At 55.0% G+C, this 15,287-nt stretch overlaps 3 protein-coding genes across 3 annotated transcripts; all 3 read left to right on the forward strand.

Moving 5' to 3' along the window:
- Positions 1-502: 502 nt before the first annotated feature.
- On the forward strand, positions 503-1,750 carry LRP88_07198 (flavohemoglobin; the record flags this gene model as incomplete). The annotated part of the gene is made up of 1 exon (XM_083243732.1): positions 503-1,750. One exon carries the CDS (start codon positions 503-505, stop codon positions 1,748-1,750), a length of 1,248 nt encoding a protein of 415 aa, XP_083100956.1.
- A 1,701-nt stretch (positions 1,751-3,451) lies between these two features.
- On the forward strand, positions 3,452-4,980 carry LRP88_07199 (Zn(II)2Cys6 transcription factor domain-containing protein; the record flags this gene model as incomplete). Its single annotated transcript, XM_083243733.1, has 2 exons — positions 3,452-3,767; positions 3,863-4,980. 2 exons carry the CDS (start codon positions 3,452-3,454, stop codon positions 4,978-4,980), a joined length of 1,434 nt encoding a protein of 477 aa, XP_083100957.1.
- An 8,939-nt stretch (positions 4,981-13,919) lies between these two features.
- LRP88_07200 (uncharacterized protein) lies at positions 13,920-14,430 on the forward strand (the record flags this gene model as incomplete). Its single annotated transcript, XM_083243734.1, has 4 exons — positions 13,920-13,937; positions 14,044-14,150; positions 14,213-14,229; positions 14,324-14,430. The coding sequence occupies 4 exons, from the start codon at positions 13,920-13,922 to the stop codon at positions 14,428-14,430; spliced, it is 249 nt and encodes an 82-aa protein (XP_083100958.1).
- Positions 14,431-15,287: the final 857 nt, after the last annotated feature.

The raw sequence follows: 15,287 nt of genomic DNA on the forward strand, positions 1-15,287 counted from the left end.
CTGAAACAGCATAGATTGATGAACTCGGTCGCATTAACATGAACAGGCCCGCACAAGCCGCGAAAGAGCGCATTTCTGTCACTAAAAAAAAACCTCCGGCTCAAAACTCGGGAGGCGCACGGCAGCCACGGCCGTGTCGTCCGCGGAGATGCGCCGTCCAACAAGCATCAGACCACTGTGAAGATCGGGCGGTGATCCAGGAACCAAGGAGACCTCCGGGGGGCGCGCGCGCGGTGTTCGGGGCCGTGAGAAATTCCTATTCTTTTTTTTTTCCTCATGGCATGATGTTTCACGATGGAAGACGAAAATTGTAATGGCGTTTCTCCGCGCCTTGACTGGTTCTCCGGACCCAGATATAAAGACCCCGAGAGCTGGCCACTTTGACGTCGTTGCTTCTGGGATACATTCAGTACATCAACAAGACGCAATTCGTCTTTTATAACATACAGTTTCCTTCCTCTCCTCCTTTAGATTCCTTCCATCTACCATATACACCATCACAATGGCTCTCACACAAGCTCAGGTCGCCATCGTCAAGTCGACGGCTCCCATCCTCAAGGAGCACGGCAAGACCATCACCACCACCTTCTACCGCAACATGCTCGGCGCCCACCCCGAGCTCAAGAACTACTTCTCGTTGCGCAACCAGCAGACGGGTGCTCAGCAGGCCGCCCTCGCCAACTCCGTCCTCGCCTACGCCACCCACATCGACGACCTCGGCAAGCTGTCTCATGCTGTTGAGCGTATTGCTCAGAAGCACGTCTCGCTCTTCATCAAGCCTGAGCAGTACCAAATTGTCGGCACGCATCTGATCGGTGCCATTGGTGAGGTTCTCGGCTCTGCCCTGACCACCGAGATCAAGGAGGCCTGGATCGCCGCCTACGGCCAGCTGGCCGACATCTTTATCAAGCGAGAAGGTGATCTTTATGAGGCTGCCGGAGAGTGGAACTCGTGGCGCAAGTTCAAGATTGTCAAGAAGGAGGCCGAGAACGACGCCGTCACCAGCTTCTACCTCGAGCCCCTCGATGGCAAGTCCCTGCCCAAGTTCCTCCCCGGCCAGTACGTCAGCCTGCAGATTCCCATCCCTGAGCTCGACGGTCTCCTCCAGAGTCGACAGTTCAGTCTCAGCGAGGCCCCTGGCAGCAACCATCTCCGCGTGAGCGTCAAGCTCGAGGGTCCCACCGAGGAGCCCTCCATCCAGGACCTGGCTGCTGGCAAGATCGCCGGTCTTGTCTCCAACCGCCTGCACAAGCGCTTCAATGTCGGCGACGAGGTCGAGCTGAGCCCCCCCTGCGGAGAATTCTTTGTCAACCCTGCCGACACCTCTGCCGCCAAGAAGCCCTTGGTTCTCGTCTCTGCTGGTGTCGGTGCTACTCCCCTCGTCTCCATCTACGACTCCGTCCTCGCCTCCGAGACCGCCTCACGACCCATCACCTGGATCCACGGCGCCCGCTACTCAGGATCTACCTGCTTCGTGCCTCACATCCTCGAGACGGCCAAGCAGCACGACAACGTGACGGCCAAGATCTTCCTCGAGGACGCCAAGGACGGCGACGCCTTTGACTTTGAGGGCCAGATCGACCTCGCCCGCCTCGAGAAGGAGAACCTCCTCCACCTCGAGAACCAAGAGGCAGAGTACTACATCTGCGGCCCCGAGGACTGGATGGTGGGTGTGAGGACCTGGCTCGAGGAGAAGGGTGTTCCCCGTGAGCGCCAGCACCTCGAGCTGTTCAAGACTGGAGATATCTAAATTTCCTAGAACGATACAACGAGAAACTGGGATGTTGAAAAACAGAATGGGATACACGCTAGGATTCGGGACGATTATGTCAGGGTTTCTCCTTTTCTGTCTTGTCGTTTTATTGTTTTGTTATCTGGCATTTCGAAGGCGTTGAAATCCTAGCTTTTTTCTGTAGCGGGTGGTTTTCTTCACTATAACGAATTTTGTTTTCTAAAGAGTAGAAAGCGTATATCCTAGATACCACCCATCTCGAACGAAAAAATGAAAGTTATTATTTTTAGAAATGTGTGTCTTGAGTCACAGATGATCTGAATGGCTTCGTCTGAGATAATCAGGCCTCTTGTGAGACAGACTTCTCGGGTTTCAGATGAGGGAATGAGATGTTGGTCTCGCAGCCTTTACCTGTTCTCGTATAAATCAAGAACTTTTTGCGAGAGAAGCAGGCCCAAGGTCACGGTCATTGTCGCCACCAAGCGTCATCACATCCGCTTCCTCCCGTAAAAGAGCGACAAGAACGGCAACCCACTGCTTGGTACCTCGGTTGAAAAGGAGGTGATGGTTCCGAGCTCATGATATTGACATTTAAATATCTGTTCCTGTGTATCATTGACTCAAGTGCACGTATAAACCCCAAGGCAATCTCCCCGGCCCGTAACAAAAGGATATGAACAAGATCCAGCACCTCACTTTACATACTATGTATGCAACCACTTAGAAAAGGGGATCCAATGTATGGGGAGAAAAGCAAAATGCTGACCCAGTGTGGGGGGATGCAAGGTGGTTCCTTGCGAAGAACCAGGGGGTGTGTGGTGGACGAGATCGGATGTAACCGATCGATAACAGTCACTTTGTGTGGAGAAAAGAAAAGTCATAGTATTTGTCTTTCAAGAGATTGCTTTTTGTGTAAACGGGAGCACGTGTCATAAGATTGCTTTTCTTAAATCTCGTGTCTGTGTTACTATCGTCGATCTTGAACAATTTACAACGAGATCCCGCCCCCTCCGAATGTACATGTATATAAAACATGCAAGTCGCCAACAGGCTTCCAATGAAAAAACGATTATGCACTCGGCCTTGGTTAATATATCTTGCTCTCTCTGCATCCCCGGCGGTGAAAGAGAACAAGTGCCAGGGGACTGGATCGTGCCTGGAGATGGGGTTGCACAACGGCTTTCTTGAGTCCTTTGAGTGTTGTACAAGGCGTGTGGGCTGTGTCACGGCAGCAACATGATGAGGCGCTACTCCTGTGAAGAGATGGATATGAGGTTGACTCAAGGAGATGAAGTAAAGAAAAGATTGCTTTAGAGCAGGGTTTGTTTTGAGCCATTGAGGGTTCATGTTGTAGGGAGTCACTTGACTCAGCTTTCAGCAGATACAACTCGACGCCTGTCCGTAGACGTCGATCCATTAAACCGGATTCCTCATGTCCCACAGAAAGGATAGCGACAGCATCGGAACCGCCTCACTGGCAAGCGCGCAGCATGGTTAGGCGAGTCCATGCATGAGGCTTTCTCTTCCCCTGAGAGAAGAGAGGAGAAGAGATGCTGTCCCACCGAGTTGGAAGGGGGGGAAGAAATGATATGCCCTGTCTCAGAGAACATGGAATAACATCATGGAGCCATGGGGGTCATTCGGCGTTCTACTCTTCTTAAACACCTTCTCCCATGTCTTCCCCACTCGTCTCTCCCCTCGAACCGCCGGACGGGGGCCATGACCATGGCCGAGACGGTGATCCGCAAGGCCTGCGATCGATGTCACGCGCAGAAGCTCAGCTGCAAGCGATACAACGACGAGCCGTGCGAGCGCTGTGTCCGACTCAAGACCGAGTGCAAGTCGAGTCCTTCCCTGAGGTACAGGAAACAACAACAGCAGCAACAGCAACAACTTGTCAACAACAACTCGAATCATCTTCAGGGTCAGCAACTTCCTCCCACCTCCTCAACTCCAGCTCCGACCGGACGCCGCTCTCCGAAACGCCGGAGGACCGACAGCCAAGGAGATGCGAGTCTTGTCCCACCCGACACGGGTACGTGCCATCCCCTTTTTCCTATGAGCTCACCTGTCTGGCATCTGAATCAACCGACTCACCTTTCGTTTCTGCCGAAAAAGCAGTGCCAATAGTACCCCATACGGGCGTCCTGGCGGCGGCGTCCAAGAGTCATGTCCCCGTCACACCCGATCCCATCCTCGAAGCCGGCGACTTTGGCTTCACCTTTGACCAGCTGGCCTTTTTTCCCCAGCATTTATCTCATCCTGAGCTCCCAGGAGGAGTAGTCAACGATCCTCATCTGGTCCATCCTCCGGCCGTCTTTGCCGACTCTTGGGATCCGAGGCTCGCCGTCGAGGCTTATCAACCTCCTCAAGAGCCTCTTCCTCAGCTTCAAGGTGACGCCGCCCACCGCGTTGTCGACTCTGTCCCCTCTGCTGTACCTCCACCACAGCTACAGCTACAACCCCTGAGGAGCAGAAGCTGTGTACCTGAGCACGGCAGCTCTGACAAGCGCTCGCGGCCCCGGACCAAGCAACGGCCCAGGCAGATCACCCTGAGGCACGACGCTGACCATCTGTCTCCGCTGCACCCCGAAGCGCCCTCGATTCACTGGATGGCGCAGCTGTCCGACATCAACGCCCGCCTCCTGGACCTCGCGTCCGCCCTGCCCTCTCCGCAGGAGGTGGCTCAGAACGGTCCGTCACTGGGTCGTCCTGCTGACGAGAGGTTCAGGAGCCAAGGGTTCCCCATTGAGGACATGTTCAAGCTGACCCGGAGAGTCGCCGACATCCTCGAGAAGCCCCCTACCGACACGCCGGATAGGGACGGCGCCAGGGGTCATCACTCAACCATCGACGGGACCGACCCAGGCAACGCCATGTTCATCCTCTCAATATACGTCCGTCTTCTAGACATGTATCAGAGAGTCTTCAGCCTCGTCCACGCGGAGCTGTCCCGCGCAGACTCGGGCGCGACCTTTAGCTTCTGGAAACTCCCCGCCGTAACCGTGGGTTCCTTTGCCGTCGAGTCGTCGCCCTTTCTCCAAATGTCCCTGACGATCCAGCTGGCAGAGGAGTTCCTCTGCCGCCTGAGAGGATCAACGGCGCGCTGGTCCGGGGCTGGGAACGCGGCGTCAATGTTTGCCGGTGTCGTGGATGTATCTTTCCAGGCGTTTAGAGATCGAGAGGAGGCTTTGGCCAAGCATCTTGTTGAACTCCGCAGCGAGATTGAGCCACTATTGGACTCGTAGGGGGACAGTATTGAAATCGATGGGTTCGGTTCGGGGGTACTGAGGGGAGCTTCTCGCGTATGGACACTGTTGGCATAGACTTTCTTCCCGGTTCCGCCTTTGAGGCCTCCTGGAAGGCACGGAATAGTGTAATCTAATACATTCCTATGGTTAGTTTCACCATCTCGTCATCGGGGCGTGTTATCAAGGTCAAATGCCCATGTGAAGCGGTCAACAACAACACATCAAAGTGGGAACTCGGCGGTGTAATCCAGAAACTGAGGTGGCGTCCTCAACGAAACATTGACACGCTCAAAGTAATATTATTAGTAGCAAAGTCCTTGGCTTTTAGGAGTTGTGGCAAATTCGTGCATTCATGCCCAATCCAACCCGATGGATGATCTTCAATCAACACCATGCAAGAGCAAAATGTATATTCCCGGATAGTGCGACATGATCTTCCAGTTCCCAGACGTAGATCTAAACCTTCACAGTGCTTCGTAGGGCTGCAGCAAATTTTCGATCTCAAAGGCCATAGCTTCCTTGCTGCAAGCATAAACTTGGTGGTCTAAACCTTGATACCTGGTCGGTGCATCTCTGAATAGCTGCAACACCCGTAACAATCATTGCGAACCTTCTTCAGCTCTCGCATATTCTACGCCAAGCCAACTCTGGCAGACATGCATCTCGGCTCCCGTTTCCCTAGAATAGCCCCGGGCGCCACGACCAACAACAAACAACAAGACCGAAGCCCGCTAGGGGACGGCCATCCGGCATCCGGGGGGAGGGCCAAAGGGGTTCTCTGTGGTGTTTAACTGGACCTCAGCACCCCGTTAGAAGCCTAGGTCCCCCTCGGAGACAGCCGTTGGGTGCTACCGAGCAAAACGGGCATACAAGTCCCGTCGGTCACACGCCTCGCCTCACCGAGAGGGGGTGCAGCCTTTGTATTTCTCCTCCCACGCGATGAGACTTGATTGAGAGGAGGGGTTTTGAGTTTCAACAGCGTCTTGAGTAAAGTCACATCCATCAACTTCGGGAGTCGATGTGCCGGATGAGCACGGTAGATGATTCAGGCTCGGTATGACGATGACCGATGACGAGGCGTGAATTCACTCACTCACTCGCAACATCCTTGAAAGGGCATCATGACCATTCAAACTCATGTCGGTAAAAAAGCATGTCCCGAAAGTGCGCACCCCGAGCCGTGCTTCAACGGCCGAAACTCAATCCCACAGCGAGACGCTTTGACGATTATCCACTCCTCTCACGGGCAACCAACGGTGGAATTATTGCGATCAAGTATTCTCTCTTGTCTCTGCGGTTTAAGACAAATTTGCCTCAAAAAGACAGCGATCGTCAAAGGGGACCCTTTGAGGGCGGCATTTCCCATCCAAGCGAATACGGAGACAACTCCATCGCCAATGGCATTGCCACCTCAAGTTCCCAATTCATGCAACCCGCTCCTGTCGAATCGAACCCCTCCCCTCCCCTCAAAGAAGGGAAGGGAAGGGAAGGCAGTTGCGAAAATCTGACAAGTGACGGTAGTGGTGTGATTGCGAATAACTCGCATGGCACCTGGGAAACCTTATTCTCGCCTCGCTAGGCCAACCAACCCCAGTGATCTTCATCACGGGCATGCCGCAATCTGCGGCAGCTCAAGACGACGCCGGGGCCATGGTCCAAAGGCCTTGTCCATGTCCATGTCCATCGCCCATATGGAATGGAATGGGCATGGCATGGCATGGTAAGTATGGGGCAGGTTAGCTGACAAAGGGTCCAAAGTCAAGGTCAAGCAAGACCCAAGTCCCAAGGTCCATCCGGTCGATGAAATGGCCCACGGGCTTCAAGGGGGGCGTTGATCCGGGAATATCCAAGGGTCCGAAATGCCGGGGGGCGCAGGCAGTGTTACCAATCCAGTCCGCTCCAGTCCCAGGCCATGAAACACGCGCGCGCGCAACGATTAAGCTTTCACCGACGGCGTGGCCATGATGTTGTTTGGCCCAGAGCTTCACGTCGGTGGAGCCTCTTGTTCCCACTGAAGCCGTTGTCTCGGGACATTTTCTTGGGAAGATCTTGATGCCCAACCCAACACCAAGGAGAGGAGCCAAGAAGTCAAGGGGGCATCGAGGTTTGATCTAGACGATCAAGGGCAAAACTCCATCTGACATGGCTTTTCGGTCCAGACCATCAAACCGCCATCTGAAATTCCCATCCCCTTTTTTCGAGTAAGACAGAGAAAAGAAAAAAAGAACGCAGAAGTGATGGCGTGCACACCCCTGTCCAGCCCCCCGAGGCACGTTTTTGTACCCAGGAATGCAACGCTCACCCTCCATGACGAGACAAGGAGAGAAAGCAAAGACCATAACAAGCTGGGCTGTTTACGAAATTCCTTGCCTGGTAGCCAGGCTGCGTCATCTCGCCAATCCCAACTGACCGGTACCGCCGTCTTTGGTGCGAGACAAGGACCTCGCAATGACCAGGGGTTCGCGACCGAGTTGGTAATCAATGCCCACCGATCAACGGTAAATGATGGCGCACAATAGCTGGGGGCTTGTCGATGGGCATTTTCTCCGTCGGCCGAGAGCTCCCCAATCGAATCGCCCCTGAGCAAGGTCGGGTCGTCTGTCAAGAAGCATCCATCATGGCGATGGCCCGAGGGCGTGCAGGCAGACATCAAGGGTCATAGTGTGTGAGTGACCAGGGCGTCTTCTCGACTGCCTGAAACAACGACTTGGGGTTCCTTTGTTGAAACGTTCTTCTGTGTCGCTCCGACATGCGGAGCCGGAGTCAGCGGCCGACGTTGCAATCCAATGTCGCTTCCATTGCCCGCAAACTGCTACCGTACTGTTGCCATCCAACTGCTGCTAACCTATACCGCGCAGATGAGGGTTATCAACTTTCCCTTCTCGATCGTTGTCGCTCTCTGGTGTGCCTGTGTATCGCACAGCCTCTGTCTGGCGGCCTAAGGGCAGTCCAGTCTCCCAAATAGAGTCATAATCTGCGTTTGTTCCTCGTTCATTCGCCCAAGCCATCAGCCGCTTCCTTAACCCCGGGCCACTAAGTCTTGATCCTTGTGAACGGTTTCCTGCGCTCCAGGGTATTAGTTGATATCTCACGGCTGGACCTACCATTTGAGGCGCGACTTCGCGGTGCGTGTTGCTTGGCCTAGACATTGATTGTAAAGCCACCACGGTGTCGCTGCGAACAGACAATCGCCTGACTGTGACGTTCGAGATATTATATCCTGGGGAGGTCCAGAACCTTTTGACTCCCGTCATTCATGACCATGTCCCATCCGACCCTCACGTGAAGCTCCTCCCGCAGGCATCACGCAGTAGTGGTCGACGCCGGCAGACTGATTAGTCCGCCCATGACCCGATAGCATATGCAGCCAGAGATGCCGGCCGGCGGGGGGTTGTCAACCTGTTTGACGGGCGCCCTGAAGCCGTGGCGGTCTTGCTAATTGCCAAGTCTGGGGTCGACAGGTGCAAATCCCATGGGTTGCCTGAGCGGGAGAGCGAGTGTGTGTGTCTGTGTGTATCATGGGCTCTCCATCGCGCTTCCAGCGGCAGAGTTTTCCTATCTCGACATCGACTCAGAAAATTCCTGTAGCCTGGGTCACACCAGTGGAATAACCGAAGGCCTCCCAGTTCGAGGCCCTGCGAGAACTGCATCGTTGCTCCATCTGCCAGCTGCACGTCTTGTCGATACCGCGTCGTAGGCTTGCTGTCAAAGAGCGGTCTGCATCAACTAGCCTAGTGCCGTATACTGAAGAAATCCATCCGCCAGACGGCGTGTCCAAAGATGCCCCAGAGACGCCTTTGTGAAGCAATATTCCTCAGTATCCTGCGTCTGCTTCCTTGGTGCATACTGCGTCAGTGTGGCTGCAGTATCAGTCATCTGTTGTCGATGTGACGCTCGGCAGTGAAAAGGCCGAGCCAATTTCCCGCACGCATCCATCTCCAACAACCTTCGGTTTACCGGATCGTCCTTGTTTTCTCCTTTGTTGTCTCTTCTTCTTCTCTCCAACTCAACCCAACGCCTCGGAAACTAATTCATGGCTGGTCTAGGGCCGACCCGCACACGGTTTCCATCCTGTTCCCCGGGCTGTGGCGGATTCAGAGTGAGACTAACGCGAACCTTGACCTGCTTGGCGGAGTTGAAGCAGGATTCGAATGCCTTCCCCGTCGTTGCCAACATCGAGAAAAAGCAACATGTCAAATGAGCTGCCATAACCCTGGTCCCTTCGACGTGGAGTTTGTGGGTTTGGCCCAGCTGTCTACCAGGGCGTCGACTCCAGGAGAAGGGTTCGGCACGGCTCGGTTCCGCAGAGTAGCTGGATCAACGCACAGGAGGTGTCTGGCGAGGCCGACAGTCGGCCTGATCAAGAGGATTCGTCCGAGGCAACGCCGCCTCGGCTGGATATGCAACAAGGCTGCAGAAGGCGGAATCGTTGCAACGTTCAAGGTGTAACCCCAGACATGGTGGCTTCGAGGCGTGCCTCTGCACTCCCCACAACGGCGCAGTGAGCTCGATCTTCAAGATCGCGTCCTGCACGTCCATGTTCAGCTGCCGCGTCGGCAGAGTGTGTGTTGTTGATACCTGCCTGAATGAATGTGAGACCTCGAAACACCAAGCCTCTTGTGACAATGCCGTACGCATAAACTTGCAAAATCTGATAACTGATGCTTGATACCCTTGCAACCGTTCATGACCATGTTGGCGTTTGACGAGCGGGAGGGAACCAGACAACCGGCCGGGGCTATCATGCTTGAAGCAGAACATCCCGAGGCCCGAGCCCGCGTCCTGGGAACCAGAGACACGCAGCTGGGACGCCTGTGATTGGTCAGAATCTCGCCAAGAACGGGCTTAATGGCTTGGCCTGGCTTTGACGACTGCGGCCTGCTCAACCCCGAGCCAGGTTCTTTGGGCTAAAGAAGCTGGGTTCTGGACGGAGGCGTCACGACCAGGGAGCTGGAACCGATGAAAAATGAAAACAACGTCGTCAAGGCCGTGCTGAGCCTTGTTTGATGAGTGAGGGTCGTTGATATCCTCTGTGGACAAGGCGCCGAAACTGCACGTCGAATAGCAGAGTGCATCGACAGCATGTCGACACCGGGGGATGCTGCTAGGGCCCGGCGGACTGAGACGGCGCGCCGGGGCGTAGAAAGGATTGCTTCCAATCTCGTTCTAAAGCCAACCAGTCGGTAAGAGCTAGAAGGCTCGTAGACGGGACCAAGAGCTCGTCCCCTGGCACTCATTTGCCCCCAAGTCACAGCAGCACCAGGACTTGCAGGGCTGATTGGATAGCGGTGTAGTAACCGTCTACAGACGGCGCCGGCTCAATGTGGAGATGGGGTGAAGTGGAAATTATTCCAGAAGGCGTCCTGGTTGGATGCATCGTGTTGCTAGCGGACCTTGGTCATGACGCCGTGAGCACCATGTTTCTCTCCCTGGAGTCCTGGACAGCCCTGGCCACGGTACGGTAATTCTTAGTCAGTCAGTCGGCTGGATGAATATCGCAACATCGAGGGAGCTCGGGATGTGGGAATAGCCGGGCGCCCTGGCCAAGTCCTCAAGCACAAGCAGATGCCAAATGCAAATGGATGGACGTCGGGGAGTCGGTCTGGCTTGATTGGTGGGAATGGAATGCCTGACAGCAAGGACCGCAGAAAGACCCGGCTCAAACTCGTAGCCATGTCGAAACTTGTTCACCGGTTCCTGCATTGGGAAAGCAACGTGGCTGTAACGGCTGAATGGCTTCCTGCGACTCGACGTCCAGGGCCGAACCAGTCAAAGGTGCTGGTGGTGGTGAGAAGGAGGAGGAGTAGGAGCAGCAGCGTGATGCGCGTGCCAGTGCGAGTGCCCTTGCGTGCGTTTGGAGTGTCGCATCTCCTGTGCCATGCCCTCTGGGTGCATCTCCTTGTAGATGGCTAATCTCAGATGCTGTCCCAGCTGCCGACGACATCGTGACAAACCGACGGGGCTGGTTGGGGGTTCAGAGATGGCAGATGTAGGCGGTCTCTGTCAAAACTCTGACTCTACCAGAACAGGAGTGGTGGGCAGACAGGGCACTCGGCAGACTGACGACCTAAGACGTGAGAAGAAGCTGCCGGCATTCGGCCCACGTGCGAGGTGGAGCTGGCGCCAAAGCAGTCCATGTTTATCTGGCGGAGATGGGGTGATTTCTTCATCTTTGAGGGTTCATCTGACCGACGCTTCTGCAGCAGGTTTACAGGCCCGATTTCGAACAGAGTGATTCTCCGACTTTGTGAGACAGACGGCAGTGGTCTCTTTTGCCAACGGAACGGTACGGTACTTGGGGCTCCACGGCCAGGGCATACGAGGATGGCGTCACCAGCGCAGGCGTCTGTGACCATGGATACGAATCCCAACTTGCCGGCGACGTCTGGAACGGTGGAAGACGCTCGGCTGATCCTGGCAGACGGTGGGTCAGACATGTCGCCCATTCTCCCAGGGCCAACCTGGAGATATCTGCTCACAGATGTCAGGGCGACATGCTGCGATTGGTGAAGGACAATACGGTAACTCTTCTGTTGGCGCGTGTAATATCGAGCTGCAGACGCGAGCCATTCGTGAGAGGAAAAAAAATTTGTTTCCTGCATTGACGTGGGTTGTCTGTCGGGTCCATCACCGCTCTGACTTTTGGGAGAAGCGGCAATGCCGGTGTGAATGGTAACAGAAATATGACCCTTGCACGCCGCGGCATGAGAGAACATGTAATGTATCTGTACGGAGCACCCTGATTGACCTCGGGCCCAGTCAATCGAGCCATGGCAGCCAGCAATCGGCGATGGGAGGTGTGAAGGCAATACGCGTCCCTTGATCGCCCCCGGAAGCACAGCAGGCCGAGGTTGACTTGCACAAGACAAGACAGTGAATACTACTGGCCATGGTGATCCGAACTGTAGAGTTGCATGTCCAAAGTCTCGACTACTCAAATTGGTGGTCCGTCAACCCGTTCTGGGAAGTCGGCCGTGTCGATCGCGAGAGGAGGGGCTCGGTGAAGGATCCCACGTGCCCGACGGCCCGTCTGTCGGGTGATGCCATTTACTCCCAATCAACGGAGGGTGATTTAGATGGGAGGTGATGGTGGCTCTCCGAGGTGGTGTTGTTCTGTCGTCGGGTGCTTCCCTTGGTGGTGGGGACCTGACAAGACGAGAAAGCCAGGGCGTCAAGGGATCGAATGGCCCTTAAGGGTTCTCAAGGGTGACGGAACTCAATCTCACTGGGGTGTTTCTTGAAGTCTTGAGGCTGGCTGCCTGAGGGCGTGGGCTGGTAATGGCGGGCGGGCAGCAAGCACAGCACAGCACATTGATTGTGTGGAGCAGCACCAGTGAACGACTCCATTGGCGGCTCCGCCCTGGGACAGAATATTGCTGCGCAACGCATTGCGGTGAGTAATAAGGCGCCGTTCTGTGCTGTGAGGATGTGCTGTAACCTGACACACGGGTTGCACACTGATGAGTGGATTGAGTGCCGGCGGTAATGGTATCGACTTTGAATGGGTACTTTACTTGATTAGTGGTGGAGTGAAAGACGGGCTCTAAAGCTTCCATTTTTCTGCCTCGTGGTGGATGACGGCCCGTGAGAGGGCGTCGCTGGAGCGGGTAACGCAGCACACGATCCTTTCAACTCTTTTTTTTTTCTGTTGCTCTGCCGGCGGTGACAAGTTGGCCCTTGGCTTCCGGATCAATCCATTGTTTCTGCATGGATGCAAGGGCAAGAGGGAAAAAAATCTCGACCTTGCAAAACGGCAGGGCTGTTGGTTCATCTATCAGACAGGCACAGGCAGTATTCGTTCTCGGCCGTTTAGGCCTGGGCGAGTCATGGAAATGAATGCCCTTCAGGGTCTTGGTAATGGATAACGGTTCAGGTCAGCTCCTGGCCACAGGCTTCCATTCCAAATCAATCCAGTCCATCCTCACTTCGCCGACGCCGAAGCTGCGAGGCTCGTAGGTTGGTCTGTGTCACCCCCTTCGAGGGTCCGTAGTCCATGAGAAGGGGACTGGAACTTTTTTGGTCGACGGGTCTCGCTCCCAGTAGATTGCAACTAGAGGAGCTGGAGCAGAGCGGTTGCACCCCGGCTGGTTGCATACCCACGCAATCAATACCTGCATATCTCTGTAACAAGGCCAGACACCCTCTCACCCTCCACCAAAGCCCACATCTCACTCCCTCCGCTCTTCAGCTCCTCAACCCCAGACCCCTGTTTCTTCTTAATTTTTTTCTTGCCTGCAAAGAAGAAAAAAAGACTTGACCCACGCACCTCGAGGCACACACCGCACACCCCCCCCTCCCCCCTGCCCATCTACGCCTCCGCTGGCAGGGGGGTCAGGTCCTCTTTTGGGTCTCCTTGCGGACGGGACCTCTGGCACACACGCTTTCGCAGGCCGCCCAGACGTACCGACCGCACTGCTGGCTGTGGTGTGCGTCTTGTGCTTTGGTGCTCTGGCTATTCTAGCATCGCTTTCGCTTTTCAGACCAGGTCCTTGTCCAGACTCCATTCTGGTAGTGGGCTGTCAACAGGGGTCATGGAGGGTCTGGGACTCGTTTTTTGGTGCCTCTCGACTTATAATAAACAACCTTGAGCCCGTCCAGCAACAATAGCGGCCTTTCTCACCCCGTCTCTAGAGATTCAATGACTAGCTTCGGTTCCGTTGTTTTGGGTCCATCTCGTCTTTAAATACTCTTCAACCTCCCTTCGACACCGTTGACGTCGACGTTGCAGCGTGTTGTCATTGTCCTTCCAAGTTCAACCTTATCACCGCCATTGACACTGCCCGGCATCAACTCTTACCTCGCCACTACTCTACCCCACGACCGTCTGACCTGGGTCTATATATCCAACACCGCCCGACTGTTTCAGCAGCGTCTTGATACTCGACAAAATCATTCATTCATTCATTCTTGATCGATCTTTACGTCCCGTCTTCACCATGTGCAACTACATCTACGTAAGTTGGGCGACTGGCAATGGAAATCCTCGGTCATGGCCGTGACAAGGATCATACGCAAAAGAGTCAGGCAAGGGATCGTGACTAACAACCATCCTCTATTCAGAAGGAGCTGAGCTGCCAGCACCACTACCACTTGGTAGAGTCATGGTGCCCAAAGTACATCGAGACAGAGCGTCGATGCCCGCCCACTATCGTGAGCAAGCAGTACTGGTGAGTCAACGCGGAACCCGCACATTAGCCTACATGAGTCGTTGCTAACGGTCTACCAAAAGGGGTGACGACATTTGCGGTACGTCTCAATCTTTTCCAAGGCCGAGCGGAACCATCCTCTCCACCGAAGGGACCATTGTTAGGGCGATGCATCATACTAACTAATTACCCAGCCGCCTGCCGCGAGCGCCAGCAGCCAAGCAACCACCCGTGGGCAAAACTCATCCAGCGTCCCGAGTCACGCATGTCCTACTCTGCCCAACAAGTCCCAGCGCAATGAGTGCGCTTCACGTCACGGGCCGGTAACCATCGAGGCATATCACGACGCCCTCACGATGCCGCCAGCCGGCCCGCGTTCCTCATCGAGGCGGCACCACTCTATACTCCCCCACATCCGATCCGATATCGATAATCCGGCTTCTCGGGTGACTTGAAACATGAAGACAACCCTCATCTCCCTCTTTCGGCAGCGCCGACCTGCACAGCAGACGGTGCATCTGCAGGCGTTTACGCCAAGTGCACTGCATCCAATTCTTGACTGGCCAACCCCACCTTCGGCCCATGCGGATACGGATGCGCGAGAGGGACGGATGAGAGGCTACACGACGGTATTCAACGTGGAACAACGATTACAGTACCGAAAACCGCAAAAAACAGGAGAAAATCTTTGATGCAAAATCTGGAATTGTCAGGGCGCTGGAGGAAATTTGTCGTTTTTTTTATTGTTCGTCCCAAGGTGGATAAGAATTGGCTCTTTGGGTGCAAACCTACCTCGGCCGGTGGTTTACTCCTCTTTTCCTCGCTTACAGAGGAGGGTGTTGATGCTGTGGTACCTTTTTGGGAGGTTAAGCGTCGATCAGCAGAAGCTGGGGACTGGGGGAGCTTCTGGAGCTGGAGCTGGGAGCTGGGGGCGGCTGATCTGATGGGGGACGCAGAGCAGTGCGTTTTGCCACAGACCAGGATGGAAGGCCATCCATGGATGGCACATCTCGATGGGCACAAAGGCCCCCCGACACCCTCATGATGAGTGCCGCATCCAGCATCTCCACGTCGGCATTGGACGCCACCCCAGCCCCAGGCGCTTTGGCAGTCCTGTCGAGATGCCTGCTCGAGGTGGGATGACCACGACCGAGCCCA

Source organism: Fusarium phalaenopsidis (genome assembly GCF_050370095.1).
Source record: "Fusarium phalaenopsidis strain FUZ10S chromosome Unknown contig_32298, whole genome shotgun sequence".
Classification (NCBI taxonomy): domain Eukaryota; kingdom Fungi; phylum Ascomycota; class Sordariomycetes; order Hypocreales; family Nectriaceae; genus Fusarium; species Fusarium phalaenopsidis.